At 43.5% G+C, this 18,076-nt stretch overlaps 1 protein-coding gene across 1 annotated transcript in view; it reads right to left on the bottom strand.

Moving 5' to 3' along the window:
- The window catches only part of ILDR1 (immunoglobulin like domain containing receptor 1), a 31,856-nt gene extending 17,313 nt beyond the window's left edge, over positions 1 to 14,543 (bottom strand). Inside the window, exons 1-2 of the mRNA XM_052647526.1 lie at positions 14,489 to 14,543; positions 76 to 246 (exon numbers count right to left, since the gene is read on the bottom strand). Of these exons, the coding sequence (XP_052503486.1) occupies positions 76 to 246; positions 14,489 to 14,543 (226 nt within the window). The remainder of the gene's footprint in view (positions 1 to 75; positions 247 to 14,488) is intronic.
- Positions 14,544 to 18,076: the final 3,533 nt, after the last annotated feature.

Genomic DNA, 18,076 nt, shown 5'->3' on the forward strand with positions numbered 1-18,076 from the left:
ATAATTCCTACACCCTAATGGCAGTAATTCACCCTCTGTGAGAGTGGGGGCAAGAGTGGGGAGGAGGGCACTCACATGCAGAGTAGTAGTCAAAGATGGGGTCCTTGCAGAAGGACTTGAAGCGCCATGTCACCACCACATCCTGGAGCTGGGCAGAGGTGGTGTAGTCACATTTGAGGATGACGGAGGCAAACAGGGTGACATAGCGCTCCGTGTGCTGGACCGTCACCAGCAAGGACGTGCAGCCTGCAGCCAAGAGCAGAAGGCAAAGCTGAAGGCAGACCAGGACTCTACAGGGTGACTTCCTTCTATTCATGGGGCAAGAAAAGCAATGCCCATAAGCAAACACACTGCCTGGCTGGTTGGGAGCAGCTCACAGGCAATTGTCTTACTCAGCCTAGGCGGGGTTGTGGTGGATATTGCACAGACACCCTGGAGGAGATGGAGGGAAAGAAAGAGGAAGAATCATGACTCCTAAGTTGGCTACAGTCCATATGGAGTGATGACACATTCAACAATGATAAAAAGAAGGCCATAAAAGAATGACTTTGCTGGTGTAGATATTTTTTCATGTTACTTCTCTAGGTAAAATGTTTTCCCACTTCCCTAAGGATAAAGTTCACCCTCTGCACCCTGGCCTAGGAGACCAGTCAGGTCTGCTTTCAGCCTTTCTCTGGGGCCTCATCTCCCTTCATGCCCCACCCTGACAGAGGGCTTTGGGCACTCTAGCCTTGCCTCCGTCCTTCTTGTGCCAGGTCATCCCAGGTGTACATCTCTCGGCTGGAGCACTCTTCCACATCACCAGTTGCCACTCCACTCCCTTCACCAGGCTAAGCAAGATTTATTTCTTAGGTTTTCAGCTGCACCCTTGCCTCCTCTGACTGCAAGTCTGGAAGAGGAGGCTTCCTCTGCTTTCCCAAAGTGCCCTGTCCTACCTCTGGCAGCACTTTTCACACTTCTTGGGGATGGCCTGGCTACTGTAGGCTTGGAGAAGGCCTACTGGGCTTGCTTCTGGCTCACTGTTCAAACACAAGAGCCTCATATTGGCACCTGTCACCTCCTTAAAAACTGAAGTCACTCAGTTGTGTCCAACTCTTTGCAACCCCATGGACTGTAGCCTGCCAGGCTCCTCTGTCCATGGAATTCTCCAGGCCAGAATACTGGATGGGTGCCCGTCTCCAGGGGATCTTCCCAACCCAGGGATCAAACCCAGATCTCCCGCATTGCAGGCAGAATCTTTACCTTCTGAGCCACCAGGAAGCCCTTCAGTTCAGTCGCTCAGTCGTGTCCGACTCTTTGCGACCCCATGAATCGCAGCACGCCAGGCCTCCTTGTCCATTACCAACTCCTGGAGTTCACTCAGACTCACGTCCATCGAGTCAGTGATGCCATCCAGCCATCTCATCCTCTGTCGTCCCTTTCTCCTCCTGCCCCCAATCTCTCCCAGCATCAGAGTCTTTTCCAATGAGTCAACCCTTCACATGAGGTGGCCAAAGTACTGGAGTTTCAGCTTCAGCATCATTCCTTCCAAAGAAATCCCAGGGCTGGTCTCCTTCAGAATGGACTGGTTGGATCTCCTTGCAGTCCAAGGGACTCTAAAGAGTCTTTTCCAACACCACATTCAAAAGCATCAGTTCTTCGGCGCTCAGCTTTCTTCACAGTCCAACTCTCACATCCATACATGACCACTGGAAAAACCATAGCCTGGACTAGATGGACCTTTGTTGGCAAAGTAATGTCTCTGCTCTTCAACATGCTATCTAGATTGGTCATAACTTTCCTTCCAAGGAGTAAGCATCTTTTAATTTCATGGCTACAGTCACCATCTGCAGTGATTTTGGAGCCCAAAAAAATAAAGTCTGACACTGTTTCCACTGTTTCCCCATCTATTTCCCATGAAGTGATGGGACCAGATGCCCTGATCTTCGTTTTCTGAATGTTGCGCTTTAAGCCAACTTTTTCACTCTCCTCTTTCACTTTCATCAAGAGGCTTTTGAGTTCCTCTTCACTTTCTGCCATAAGGGTGGTGTCATCTGCATATCTGAGGTTATTGAGATTTCTCCTGCCAATCTTGATTCAAGCTTGTGCTTCTTCCAGCCCAGCGTTTCTCATGATGTACTCTGCGTAGAAGTTAAATAAGCAGGGTGACAATATACAGCCTTGACGTACTCCTTTTCCTATTTGGAACCAGTCTGTTGTTCCATGTCCAGTTCTAACTGTTGCTTCCTGACCTGCATACAGATTTCTCAAGAGGCAGGTCAGGTGGTCTGTATTTCCATCTCTTAAAGAACTGTCCACAGTTTATTGTGATCCACATAGTCAAAGGCTTTGGCATAGTCAATAAAGCAGAAAGAGATGTTTTTCTGGAACTCTCTTGCTTTTTCCATGATCCAGCAGATGTTGGCCATTTGATCTCTGGTTCCTCTGCCTTTTCTAAAACCAGCTTGAACATCTGCAAGTTCACAGTTCACACATTGCTGAAGCCTGGCTTGGAGAATTTTGAGCATTACTTTACTAGTGTGTGAGATGAGTGCAACTGTGTGGTAGTTTGAACATTCTTTGGCATTGCCTTTCTTTGGGATTGGAATGAAAACTGACCTTTTCCAGTCCTGTGGCCACTGCTGAGTTTTCCAAATTTGCTGGCATATTGAGTGTAGCACTTTCATAGCATCATCTTTCAGGATGTGAAATAGCTCAACTGAAATTCCATCACCTCCATTAGCTTTGTTCATAGTGATGCTTTCTAAGGCCCACTTGACTTCACATTCCAGGATGTCTGGCTCTAGGTAAGTGATCACACCATCGTGAAGCCCTTAGCACCCAACAAATGTATGTTCATTCATGTTGAATACATGATGGAATGAATGACAGTGAAAATTGGCAGTACAACTGGTCCAACATAAGCACAAAACAAATTTTTAAAAAAATGATCAGACTGACAATTTTTTTTCACAGAAGATTTCAAGGAACTATCAATTTTTCTTTTACTTTTAAAAACTTTCTCCCCTTACCTTCCAAATCTACAGATACACTTAAAGCTCCAAGTCTGTGTTGATGAGGGACCAGATGGCACAGAAATGTCAGGTGGGACTTTGACATGGTCAGAGGTCCACACATTACCAGCATCTTCAGATGTTCCTGTGTCAGTATGGATTCTAGGCCCAGTTATAGGGGCCTTCTTATAGCAGGTTTAATGTGGAGAAACAGTACTCAAACTTGAGCATACATTACCAAGAGGACCTGTGACAGCCCAGATCACTGTCAGCAGGAGTTTCTAATTCAGTAGGACTTGGGTGGGACCCAAGAACTTACACCTAATAAATTTCCAGGAGATTCTGATACTACTTCTCTGGGCACTGTACTTTGAGGACCACTGGTATAGACTAGCTAAACTAAACCCAGGCTTTGGACTCAGATACAGTTGGGTTCAAATCAAACTGAACTACTCACTTGGACACTGGAGAAGTTATTTATTCTCTCTGAGCTTGTGTTTCCTTCGCTATGAACAGAGATTGTAACAAGTACTAACCTCATCAGGTCCTTGTAAGAATGCAGCAAAATAATCCACACTTCTGGCACCTGCCATGGTAACTGGCAAGGTGCTGGCATATATGCTGCCATGTTGGTGACAGTGTATGAGTCTTTTTCCTTTTCCCCTTATTCTGAGGGCCATGGAGAAAGGGGTTTAAGTTACAAGTCTCTCCAATAGAGTTCTCAAGTGGAGCTGTGTTCATTTTGACTGAGTTACTCCCACAAACGAAACAGTCACCCCCCACCTTTCAGAGCCGCTGAGTGGGCCTGGCTCAATGGCCAGAGCCATGAGCATGGTGCTGGGTCCTGCCTCACCTTCTAGACACAACCCTCCTAATACAGAATACCATGGTTTATGATGGGATCAGCATCCACTCTTCTCATGTCCACAGAGAGACAGCAAGATGCTGTGCTGCTTGGGACAGACTCTGGTCGCCAGAAATACCTGAGCCCTCTTCAGGGCTGAGCTGTAATGAGGATGTGCCAGTGACAGCCGTGCTAGAGAGGGTCTGCAGAAGTGTGGGGGGAGGCCTGTGGGTGGGGAACCATCACAGAAGGAAGAGAGGGTTAAGCTCGATTCTAAAACCAAGGTAGGATTAAGACGATATGTGAAAAGCAGGAAAAGGGCAGAGACACTGAGTCAGGACGGAAGAAAGGAGTGAGTAAAGGCGCTTATCATGAAGAGGCTGTTCCTTGGGGAATCTGAAGGAACCAGTCCAGCTGGGGCCTCTGGTTTACGGAAGACAGATGAAAAATAAAGTGAGATGATGGTGGGGAGTGGGAGTAGGCAAATGGGGTGGTGTGTAAACTGCACTCCAGAATCTGTTTCTAGTTAATGGATAATCACTGAAGGTTTTTCTGAAAAAGAATAATAAGGTGAAAGTGGTGTTTTTAGGAAGATGGATGACTTCCTTATTTAGCTGTGAATGGAAAAGAACATCATTTTGAAAATAAGCCTTGAGGAGCTTGTTGGGGTGGGGGGAAGAGTTGCTGTCTCTACTAGCTGTAGGATTCCTAGAAATCAGTCCAATAAGAATCAAGAGCTAATGACTAGTATCTGAAGCTTAACATGGATTATTTCATAATCTGATTTTTTTACTTTTGCTTCTCCACCTTCACCACCTCTTTTTTTCCAGAACTGACCTGGATTAAACCGTGGAGCTTTTACCCAACACAGCTTTAACTGAACAGCAGAAGCAGCTGCAGTAAGATCTGACAACAAATAGGATGGCATTGTCAACATTAGCTTATTTTGATCAGTAACATGCACTGATTGAAATAGAGAGAAAAACACTGACTGGCAATCTAAACAAAATCCTAGACTCACAAAGCACTTTCATATATTTCCTTCTACTCACTATCTTTACGAGCCCTGGGGAGAAACAAGCTGTGCCACTGCATACACAGCAAACCTGAGATTGGACAAGGCAAGTGGCTTGTCTGTGGTCATTCATTTTCTCAGGTGGTTGGAACCAAGACTCTGCCCTGAGCAGAATTGGGCTATTCTTTAAATAGAGGAAGATGTTTGGTATTCAATAGCTTGCAAATAATCAGAGCATGGGGCCAAGCTACACAGGCAATAATTAATATACTACAGGCAGCAGTTACTCTAATATCGTCATTAGTAAACTATGTGTCCTTGATTTTGTCGAATGGTAATCTGATACAAACAACAGTTTGTTCAAAGGACTCCAGTCAACATTATTTGTATAGAGGTGGAATATATGCGGGGGGCGGGGTGGATAGTACAGGTGTGCCGGGAGTCAGAGACAAGTATTTGGTTGGAGCCAGAAATTACTCTGGGGTAACTTTGAAGATGGCTGAATCTGACACCCTGAGGCAGAAGAATGGGGACAAGGGTGATCACCTTCATTACCAAATGTTCACTCAGCGTCTCTTCCATGAATGCCCTTATTATGGACAAACCACACGTGGGGCGACATGACTCACCTTTACCGTCAGAACTGGCTTTGCTGCTCTTTTATCCTTTCTTTAATTTCATCCCTTAAGTGAATTTCAAGCCTTGAATTATGCCAGGTTGCCATGTATTTGACCATATCGCACTCACTCACACTCCCTCCAGGGGTCTGTTAGCCCCACAGCACCCTGCACAGTTCCCAGACCTTCACCCCTTGCCCAGCCCAACATGGAGAGCGAGGGCGTCTCTCAGGACAAAGGTACTGAGCGACCAGCAAACCTTTTTCCCTTCTTCTCAGCTGCTACTCTGGAGCTCAGCATCTACTGTGTGCCAGGTGATAAACATACACTGTCTCCAGTCCTCATAAAGACCCCTAGGGTGGGGTCAGTCCTGGCCATAGCTGTGGGCAAAAGTTGAGAGACTATAATAAGCCAAGCCCTCTCAGCCTCAGTATTTTGAATTGGAGTCTTGCTCACAACAAAACTCAATCTTTCCCAAGCAAGCAAGCCTGACCTTCCAAGCAGAAGTCAGGAACTGGACTCTCAAAAAGCAGGAGGAATTTCCAGATTGGGAGGAAGTGGAGGGAAGTAGCAAGACAGCCCATTTCGAAGTCAGAAACTTCCCATCTTCTCCTTTAGCCTCTAATTTCTCTGTAAAACTAACCACATTGGGCATGCACGCTACCAAGCAGGTAAAGTTTTCAAGAAAAGACTAAGGGCAGCAGAATCTGGGCTGAAAATATGAAGAGATTAAAAAAGATAAGCGTTCCATTTATACATGTCCTGGTTGTATCTTTGCTCATTTAAATTCAGTTCTATTGAGTTATCAAATTCTTAGATTTTCTTTCTGTTCTCATTCTCTTCATCATGTGGCATCTCCTTCTCCCCAATTCATCACCATCGAATTTCCTAGTTGTCTCTATAATTTTCTCTTTAAATTCTGGAAACTGATTTTCTGGGTTCAAATTTTGCTTCCACTCCCCCAGTAGCTAAAAGACCTGATAAGTTATTTCCAAACTAAGGTTGTTTCTCTACATGCAAAATTAGGATGATGATAATATGTGTTCGATAAAGTAATAGTGAGGACTAAAGGAGATAAGTATGTCCAGCATTTAGCAAAGAGCATGGCACATAATAGACACTTGATAAATGTCAGCTATTATTTGTATCGTTTTTTATCTTGTCCATTTTAAGAGGTTGAGATCAACTGAGAATAGCATGCAAAAGCATTTTTGAAAGAAAATAATACAAATGTAAGCAGTCATTACTGCCTTCTTTTGCAAAATGAGTTACTGTATTAAAAGCTTTTAAAGCTGTGTCTTACCTGGCAAACCCATTCAGCTGGTCTCCTCTGTGAAAGAGGAAGAGGGATCTGTCATGTAAGGGTGGAAAGGTGACTTCAGATGAGATAACAGAGCCCAAGGGAAGGAGAGAAGGGGAAGGGGATTCTCGGTTTCCCGCCATGAGGTACTTTCCAAGACTACGCTGATGCGCAGAGTGAGGACTATCATTCTGTGTTAAGGTGGAAAGAGAATATACCAAAGAAATAAGAGTATCTTTACAACTCAAAGCATGTGTTCCCAAATAGATGCATATCTTTGCACATTTATTTATTCAGCCTGTTTTCCCCATGTAGTAGAGTGGGAAAGATGTTTAATAAGTTTCTAGAAATTATTATCCATACAGCATAGGGATCTAGGTAAAAAAATTTTTTTAACTAAAAATCATTTTCAGGGGACTGGTTGGCCTTTCCCCTCCTTTTCACACGAAGGGTCTTGCTTGGAAGGGAGTGGCAGGCAGGGCAGAGAGCAAAGTCTTTCCCAGCAAGGGGCAGTAGCCTACTGCTGCCTTGATGGAAGGTCTTGATTCCTGTTTTTCAGGCACCCAGGCACCTCTGCTCCACTCAGCAGGTTAACAAAAGTACACAGATTTAATCCTATCAGAGTTTATGTCAGGGTAAGCTATCTCCCCAAGTATATTTACCATCGGTACTTGTCATATTTTCTTAGATAACAGTGCAAACAGGAAAAGAATCCAGAGGAAGAGAGCCTGGCAATGCATGGACAAGAGTTAAGGGACAGAGAGAGCTAGGATAGGAGAAAAGGGGAGAAGAAACTAGTTGGGATGGAGAAGGAATTACGTCTATGCGTTACACAGTTAACAAAGATCTGGGTGCACTTAACAATGTTAGGCTTGGAGTGGCAGAAGCCCATGGCTGCCCTGGGGAGGAAAATGGTAACTACTCAGCATGGTATTGAGGGTTTATTATACAGTATGTCATTTAACCTTGGCAAATCCCTATGAGATCAGCCTTATTTTCATCTCAATTTCATAGATGAGGAAAATCCTCAGGTAGATTAAATAACTGGGTTGAAGCCACACAGCTAATAAATAGCAAGACTAAATTTATGCTTATACCTCTAAAATCCCAAATCCTACAATTTCCACTGTACCACTTGCCTTCTAGGTAAGTTTCCTAGGTAAGTTTTCCTAAGCAGAGGTTTAACCCTTTAAGGGACATTTACAAATTTACTTCAATCATTTTGTAGAGGAATCCCTTTCTTTTTTTTCTTTATAAGATAAATAATAAGAAACTTAAACAATAGAGAAGGGTATAAAGTAAAAAGTTCCTCCTTGCTCACCACGAACTCTAGTCTCCAGAAGCACCATAATTTGGTGTCTATCCTCCACATCTTTGTCTACATTTTTTTTTAATTAATCATATTATGTGCATTGACTCACAATTTTGTTTCTCTTCAAACTAATGAAATATCATTATATTCTTTATCAGTATAAATAGATATAATCTTTTTAGTGACTGCGTGAAAATTCACTACATGGACGAACCATAATTTATCCCTTTTGCTAATGATGGGCATTTAGGCTGTTTCTAAATTTTCATTATCACAAACAATGCCAAAATAATTTATTGAAGTGAATATCTTTATGTTATATTAGGTATCTCTTCACAAATGTGCTTTTTTATTCCAGTAGGATGTATTTCTCAAAGTGAGATTGCTAGGTCAAAGGGGATGAGGCTTTTAATAAATAATTCAGTAAAGAAATTTATAGTCCCATGAACAGTGTGTGACACTCCCATGTTTCACTACAATCTTTCCAACAGGGGAGAATATCAATCTTAAAAAAATTTTTGATAACCTACTAAGTGAAAAAAATAGCTTCTCAGGTGGTTTGAATTTGGTATCCTTTAGTTATTATGAGTAGAGGACAACAAGCCTGAGAGGCAGATGCGGGGTTTCCCAAAGTCATTTGCTCAGGCCAGTGACTCAATCGTGTACCCACATGCTAATCTCAGAGCACATGCAAATTTAAGTCTCACCAGAATGACAAATTTCTGTGTGCCCTGGGCCTCCAGAGGTCACTCACTCACTCACTCACTTATTGAATACCTACTATGAGACAAGCGCTGTTCCAGATGATAGGGGTAAAGTGGCTGATAAGAGAGACAAGGTCCCTGAACTCTTGGAACTTATACTCTTGGTGGGCAAGTCAATAATAAACAAGTAAACACATAAACAAGGTACATCTGGTCATGGCTAAGCTTTATAGGATGCTTAGAAACTGGTAGAGCTTTGTATAACAAGTCCTACTACTCTACAATAAGAGCCAAGACAGACACCCAGGCTCAAATCCTCCTCGTAGCTCTTCTTGGCTGTTTCAAAATCTAAGTTGGGCCCCAAATCTAAATCCTCCTCCTCCTATCCAAACTTGGGTTCTTCCCTGTTTCCCATCTCAGTCAATGGGCTGGACTGAAAACTAGGTATTGTCCTTGACATCTCTTTCTCCCTCACACTCCATACAAAATCTATTATCAAATTGGGTTTATTTATCTCCCTACTATTTCCGGGATCCCTCTCTCTCCATTTTCACCATCACCCCAGCACAAACTCCATCACTTCAAGCCTGGATACTGCTTCAGTTAACTGGTACCTGCACACACTCTGGTTTTCCTCCATGTGGATAGCACACTGCTGTCCATCTCCCAACTCTTTCTCTTTAAATCTCTCCAAAAGCTGTCCATTGTTCTCAGGATAAATACAAAGCCTCCTATCATGGTCCATGAGACCACGCTATCTGGTCCTACCCACCCCTGCCTCCTTCCCACCACATGGAAAGGCTTCCTCCTCTCAGTCATGGTGACATTCTTGCCATCCCTCATTCTCACTGAGCTCCTATTCAGCAGCCTTGCACATGCTATTCATTGGTCTGGGATGATTACACCTCAGCTCTCAACTCAAGTATCATTTCTCCAGAGAGGGCCTCCCGAATGAGCAAAATCCATTTATTACAACCTCTTGTTGTACCTTGTATCTCTTTCTCATGGTCCCTGTCATAGCTGTATTTCTACATTTCTTTGTTTGTCCTTCAGACCATGAACACCATGGAGTCCAAGGCCATGTCTACTTTTGTTTGAGAGCATGTCTGGCACATAGTATACATTAAACATCTGGCAAATAAACAAATTCATACAAGAAAGGGTAAACTGCCTGGAACAAATTTTAAGTGCCCTGAAAGTACAGAAAATAAATGGTTACAGTTAACCATTTGTAATATGGCCAGACAAAAAGCAAGGAAGAAGCAAAAAGCAAGGAAGAAGAGAGTATGTTGGGGGTGGGAAGGGTACAAGAGAATGCTCATAGCAGTGGAGACATAGCTGCCCAAGTTAGTGAGGCCAGAATGAGTGGGTCTTGAATTCCAAAGAGCTTTAATCCACTCATACAGATATGGGGATCTAGTAGAGGTTCTTAGAGCATTAAAGTGAAGGTGCATACGTGCTATAAGTTGCTTCAGTCATGTTCGACTCTTTGCAACACTATGGACTGCAGTCCGCCAGGCTCCTCTGCCCGAGGAGTTTTCCAGGCAAGAATACTGGAGTGGGTTGTCATTTCCTACTCTGGGGAATCTTCCTGAACCAGGGATGGAGCCTTTGTCTCTTGTGTCTCGTGCATTGGCAGATGGATTCTTTACCACTAGCGCCACCTGGGAAGTCCACTAAAGTGAAGGTAGGAAAAAGTCACCCAGATTGGTTAACCTATCATCTGTGTGGAGAATGGTTGGAACTAGCCAAAGAAGTAGCAGGCCTAGAGGTGAGGAGATGGTTATGCTGCTGGGATTAAGCAACAGAACGTGATACTGGGTTTGGGAAAAGAAGAAAGTGTCAAATCCTTTCCTTGACACCACCTAAGATTTGTATTTTGGAAGATCTAGAAATGAGTACCAGAGAAAGACATGATCAGTCTTTTTAATTCTTAAAACACACAATTTTATTTCTCCCCTAAGGACTTCAAATAATGAAATAAAGTATTAGGCTGAAAGAAACCAGGCAAACAGTACAGTAATTACCCACCATCTCATCCCACTGCATTTCTGTTAGGGCAAGATGTTTAATAATTAACATCTGGTTAGACATCCCAGGGGCTTCCCAGGTGGCGCCAGTTGTAAAGAACCACCTGCCAGTGCAGCAGACATAAGAGACATGGGTTCAATTCCCGGGTTGGCAGGATCACCTGGAGGAGGACATGGCAACCCACTCCAGTAATTTTGCCTACAGAATCCCATGGACAGAGGAGCCTGGTGGGCTACAGTCCAAAGGGTCACAGAGTTGGAAACGACTACAGTGACTTAGCATGCATACACGCAGACATCCAGAGGTAGTCAATTTCCATTTCTACCAGGATTCAATGAGACAGAACAAACTTGCTCCATGGTATGAAACAGATGAAAGAGCAATGCACTAAGAGCGAGGATGCCAGGATCCTCATCCCAGCCCTCAAACCAACTCCACTGTGTCAACCTTAGACACCTGACTTCTCTGCACAGATTTCCTTATCTGTAAAATTGGCTGGGAGGGGAAGACAAGGACTGGGGGTGATTTCTACTTGTGTTCCCAGAGCACTGCATTCTGAGAGGTACTTCAGGGAGCCTCACAGGAGGTGAGGGGTGGGGCAAGGGAGAGGAGCAGTAGGCAGTCCCTTATCCACCACCTGAGAAGCTCCATTTACTATTTACTATATCAGGGACCAAGGCGTACTAGGGCTTCCCGGGTGGTAAAGAGTCTGCCGGCAGTACTGAAAACCTGGGTTCAATCCCTGGGTCAGGAAGATCCCCTGGAGAAAGCAATGGCAACCCACTCCAGTATTCTTGCCTGGAAAACCCCACGAACAGAGGAGGCTGGCAGGCTATAGTCCACGGGGTTGCAAAGAGTCAGACACGACTGAGAAACTTCACAAGGTATATTAGGTCTTCAGTATGATCCCAACCTTCACAACCACCACCAAATGAAAGCCAATGGTTTAGAGGCTAAGAATCTTGTTCTTTAGAAGTCAGCTGTCTGATTTCCCAAAGAATGGTAACACAAGTTGATAGCTACATGGATCTATAAGTTAACACCCCTCTAAGATCTTTTTTAAAAATTCACGAAAGCACAAATGACACGCAACCTTTTAGAATCTGGGGGTGGGGGGAAACTAACTTTTCTTTCCAGGAATAAACTTTGAGGTTGGATGATGGTAACAAGTGCTATTAGCCATTAATGCAAAGCGTTGTAGGAACTTAATAGTCTGTTTTAAGAAGCAAATAATTACTTGTGTGATAAAAATTTCTTCCTTTTTAAAGAAAAAAAGTTTGGAGAATTACACACACAAACCCTCTGATCTCGCCACAGCTCCAAACATAAAGCAGGACTTCCTGACCTCAGAGGCTTCGTCAGAGGCCCAAGCCACACTGACTAGCCAGTGTACCCACAGCTGACATAATCTCATTACTGATCCACACTTTGCAACTGCAGAAACTTGGATGCTAATCAGAGGGCTGGGCTGCCTCTTCTTTAGAAACAGAAGACAAAAAGGTGATGGACCAAAATGAATAATACATTCTAGTGCAGGGTTTTCCAAAGTTCATACCTCAGTTTGCAGCGGATCTTGAAAAAAAAATCAACTTACTAGATTTGTTTTTAAATCCAGATTTATTTAATGCTGCTAATTTGGGGATTACTTTCTATGAATTTAAATGTTACTAAAGCAGTATTTATTAACTTGATACTTTTAATCCAACATGGTGACTATTTTTTGTGTGTGTGTATACCTCTTGTTCCTATTTTATAAATCTCATATATGTGTGTACATATCACAATGCAAACTATATTTCTTCTGGACTTAGAACTTTCCCGTGCTTAGCATTCTCTGGTTTTAAAATGTGTCACGCAGGTAGGCTTCCATTTAATGAATACCAGGCAAACACGGCAGTCTGTATTATTTGACCACCCCAGCATCCTGGCTACTCACAAAGCATGGCTAGTTCATGAACACATGGAGCTCTACTTTCCGAAGACTTTGTCCATTTAGCAATTTGTTTACTTTAAGAATATACCCTTTGGTTATGGTAATTGTATTTGAAAAATATTCAGTGTTCAATATTCCTCACAAAAACAGAACAGCTTTTAAAATATGCTGGTGATTTAAGGATTGAGGTTTACACCCTAATGGGATTTTTGTCTGTAAGGCTTCTTTCCTTATTCTTTTTTCCTAAATGACTGCTGGCTACAAGTCCGAATTCTGGGGATGGCATGCCCAGGGCCAGAGTGAGAGTAGACTTCAACTTTCCTAAAACGATAGCTCAAGCAGCTTCAGAAATCCCTACTGCTATGGAGTTTGAGCTAAACACATGAGGCACAGGAGAGAAGTCTGTGCAAAACTGTGGGATTTTTACGAATTTGTTTTCACAGTCTAACCTGGTGACTGCTCTGGTAGAATTTCGGGCACTTCCATGTCAGTACAGTTCAGTCCATTTCCTGGTGCATCATGAGCATCCAACATTCACCCTCCTCAGCTTCAGACAATTTATAGGACCCACATTCTACAGAAAATGTGGTAAGCCAAAAGACCTTAGGGATAACAGTTTTCTAGCCTTTTGCAATTCTCCCTCCCTTTCATTCTCAGCATTAAGCTTAAAAAGAATTATAGAATCTTGTCTGAATGAGATCTGATTACATCTGAGCTATCTTCATGTCCTCTCAAGCTTGTAAAAACGGAATTCTTCCTGTACCTTCATATTACATCTTTTCCCGCAGAGAAATACAAGACTCAAACTGGTCTGTGAGCAAACTGAGCTGACCTCCCACTGACAACTAAGAGGTGAGAGGGTAGCTATTCCTAAAAGAGGGAAGTAAAAAAAGATAAAATGAAATAGAACAGGGCAGAACTTCCAAGGGAACTTAGGTTCCGGTTTGCAAGGTCACACCTAAATCTCAATTGAAAAGGGCTGAAAAAACCTCCACATTCTTTCACTATGTTCTTCCCACCTGATTTCACTCATGCAGATCACAGCCTGCCATTTCCACTACTGATACGCTGAGACACACAAAACCATGCTTTCAAAGCACAGAGGACTGGCCTGGAGGTTAAGGAAATGAAAGATGGTGGATGGATGAGCACTTGATGGGGAGACAATGATCATGGGGTAAAGTTAGGGAAGTAAGCGGATACAACGTAGAAAAGTGACACTGAATATGGTTAGCAACGAACCTCCTGTTGTGATCCTATAAAATTATATTAATAGATTCTGAATCATATCGAACTTTCCATCATATACTGAGGATACATATACCTCTCAGGAACGAAATAAGTGTATTTCTGAGCCAATATGGTTGTCACCGTGTCTAAAACCTATGGCAAGTATCAGATGAAAGGAAAAGGTAATTAGGACTTGAAAGAGTGGCGCTTCTGCCTCTATCACTCCGGCTTTAGAGACCAAAAGGTGCCTAGGGAGCAGGAGGAGGCCAGAGCTCTGAGTTTCTTCCTTAGTTGCACCTGTTTGGTAAAGGCCTAACCTAATAAAAGAAAACAGGTTCCCACAGGCAGAAACTCGACCCGGTCTCCGCACATCCTGGCGCCCATGCCAAGAGCCACCAGAGCGCGGCCCAGGCCTCCACTGTCCCGCCTGCGGCCAACTCTGCCAGGCCAGGCGACAGCGGCCTCCTCTCTCCTTGGGCCTGGCTAGGCCCCATTTTCCCGTGGCTCACCTGCTGGGAGCCAGGTGAAGAGCAGCAGCCAAGGTGCGGGCAGCTCGGAGCCCATGCCGGCGCTCTCCGGCCCCTTTCAGCTGAGGGACTGCGGGGACACTGGGTCTTTCTTCATCAGCGACCCGGCCGCGACGCACCTCTTCTCCAAGGAATCCCTCCGCTAAGCCCTCACGAGGCGCAGCGCGGCCGGCGGACCGACCCTGGGCCCGGGGCAGGTGCCGCCGCCTCCTGCCCACCTGGGGCGCTCCTCGCGGCTCCGCCTCCCGCTCCCAGCGCCGGGGCTTCCTGCTCCGCCCCGGCCCCCGCCCGCGGCCACCTTTCATACCTGCCTCCGCCCCCAGGCAGGCTGCCAGGTGATTCTCCTCAGTGAAACAGCGTTTGCTGCCACTCTCCGCTTGGTCTACGGAGCCTGTTACCATATTTCCAGAAGTTCTCGGGAAATCTTATGCCTAGCAAATTTCTCCCCCTCTGTTTGTAAAATTCTATGGATATAACTTTCTAAGGAATAGTTCCTGCCGTATGTTTCCATTCACTCATACATGCTTGGGAAATTCTTTTTTTCCCCGCTAAAAACACACTTATAGGAAGTTTACGTGCAATGATTGTTCAGATTTTCTCGAAATAAAGATGCGGAGTATGAACTAGAGAAATAGACTTAATCTTCCAAGCTTTAAAAGAAAAGGATATTCATGACAGAAAAGTTAGAAAATATGAATTAATGGAAGTAAGAAAAAAATCCTGCTCCCACCACCCATAGTTAGGCATCGTTAATATTGGTTTAGTCCGTTTTTTATTATTTGCCATCCTGCATGCAGCTCAGAAGCCCCTTGCAGACCTCAGCCACGGATTCTAAGTTTCTTTGCATCAGGCCACATAGCATGTAATCCCCGCCTCTCCTTCCCTGGTAGGAAACCACGTGTAGGGATAAAGCAAAACAGAGAGAAAGGCAGTTTGCCTTCAGGAAGCAGCCAACCAAAGACATTAATTTGGAAAGTAACATAAACATTTGCCAATACAAATAGACAGCCATTTTATACACCTCTCCTTTACTGGGGATTTCTCACTGTGCTCCTCATTATGTAAAGAACACAATTCTCCTTTCTTCTAGCCACCACCTTTTACCTGAAGAAAATAGTTATAAAGAAAGATCTGTTACACGTGGTTTTCTGGGCTTCCCTGGTGGCTCCGACGGTAAAGAAACTGCCTGCAATACACAAGACCCGAGTTCGATTCCTGGATTAGGAAGATCCCCTGGAGAAGGGAATGGCAATCTCCTCCAGGATTCTTGCCTGGAAAATTTCAAGGACAGAGGAACCTGGAGGGCTGTAGTCCATGGGATTGCAAAGAGTCAGACAGGACTGAGTGATTAAGACTACCACTAAAGATGGCTTCTGCCCTCAGGGAACTGCCCTTCTGCTCACCAACCTTAGAAGTCAATATTATTTCTCCTAAAGTAGATCTCATGTTTTACTTTGCTGGGAAGGTTCCTCTTCTCCTGGCACTACTGGAGTCCCTCCTCTCTCCTCCACCCAGAGGAGCATCCTTGTCCTGAATCTGATTGGAGGTTTCAACCCAGTCTCTTCTCTCCAACTCTCGTCCTTCCCCTCTACTCCTGGGTCTGGCCTCTGGTTCCCCAATAGGGCCTTTCCACTTTAAATGTTTTTCTTGTACCCTTTTCTCTTCTATAAAGTAGGAAGTAAAATCAGGAAGTCCATGGCTAAAGGCAGATAGTACAGGATGTTTAGAAGCCCACAGTGGGATCCCAGAATAGCAGGAGCAGAAGGATGCAATGTGAGTGAGGGATTCTCCCCACCACCTCCCAGGTACCCTGTACATGCTCCCAGGAACACTGTGTGTGTTTTACTGTTTGTGACCCTGAAGGATTTGTGTGTCTCCTGGCTTAGAGAATTGTGCTAGGGAAATTTTCAGTTCCACTCTAAAAACGTATGAGCCCTCTTCTTCTTAAACCTACCTCGCTTAGTCCTTGCTTTGGTATTAAGGTCATTTTGATATTCATTGAAGTCAGCATTTCTCCTTATTTACTCCATGGAACAGTAGTTCCATGGAATGTTAATAAATAGTATATGGGGGAAAAGGGCTCTTTGATCAAATATATTCAAGAAATGCTGGATAAAGCTAAATGAAACGTTTTTTCATGACCCGTCAAACCCTTAGGGCTGCTACTACACATTTGCATATCCCAGGGAATATGTCACACAGTATTTCCCAGCATTGTTCAACCATAAAACCTTTTTTCTCATACATATCTTAGGACAGATGTCCCATGGAATGTGTTTTGGGAAAGCCTGGTGGTCTAATCCAAACATAACTGGGGGATACATAGGAATATATGTATATTCATAGGAATAACAACAAAAACACACCTTTAACAAAAGTTATGCCAAGTGCAGTAGAATTTAAAAATTTCCTTGTTCTCTCTTGGGAATCACTTGGTCAACTGAACATCTACCTCCATTGCTTCCCTTGGAGTGAACACTTAACGTTAACTTTATATGGTCCTTGGTCTACTATGGTGTATCTTTTTTTCTTCACCACTTATTAAGTATTATGTACCGAGAAATGTCCTAAGTGCTTTACATGGATTATCTCATTAAATTCTCACAGTAACTGTATGAAATAGAAACTTATTATTAATCCCATTTTACAGATGTGGAAGCTGAGATACAAAGAAGTAACTTTCCCAAGGTGACAAAGCTGGTAAGTGGTGGAATTTTGAGTCTCAGTGAGGCAGTCTAATTCCAGACCTTGTGATCTTAGCTATTATACCACCATACACTCTCACTTACTTGTGTCTCAGTGTGTATAGTTGACTCTATGTGGAAAGAACAGTTTCTTTCCACTTAAACTATTTAGCTCCAAACAAAGAAAAATTCTATTCCACTGCCATGAGCTCTCCTGGGCCAATGATTTTGCCACCTTGTGCCACTCATTCAATAAAGATTACATAAGAGTATATCTTTGTCTCAGAACAACAAATAGTTCTTTCATGGCTAGATATAGGAGTAAAAAAATCACTTGACCTGCTGATAGTGACTGAAACAAAAGTATCCTCATTTGCAAAATAATAATAGCTACTATTTATTAAATGCTTACATTGTGCTAGGCAGTATTCTAAGCACTTTTCATTTTAACTTCAATAATTCTTTCAACTATACTATGTGGCAAAGACTATCATTGTCCCCACTTTATAGCTGAGGAACTTGAGGCACAAAGATACAGTTATTTACCTAGGATCACCCAGCTTGTAAGTAACAGAGCTGAGATGCAAACTTAGGCAACCTATCTTCAGAGCACACACCCTTAGTTACTACTCTAGCCATACTGTGCTTCTTTGTGTCATCTAGTCCAGGCTCTAAAACAAAGTACTGAGCTTATGATCCCACCATGTATAAATGTACTTTTGAGTTGAAACTGTATCCATGACTATTCTCAATACTGAGTGCATACGTGCATATGCCTCTGTGTTTGAGAATATTGTCATATTTATACATCTATGTGCATATTTATTAAGAAAGGAGAAAAGAAAAGAACATGTAAATAAAAACTATGCTTCAGACAGTTAAAGCT

The sequence above is a fragment of the Budorcas taxicolor genome, chromosome 1 (assembly GCF_023091745.1).
Source record: "Budorcas taxicolor isolate Tak-1 chromosome 1, Takin1.1, whole genome shotgun sequence".
Lineage (NCBI taxonomy): Eukaryota > Metazoa > Chordata > Mammalia > Artiodactyla > Bovidae > Budorcas > Budorcas taxicolor.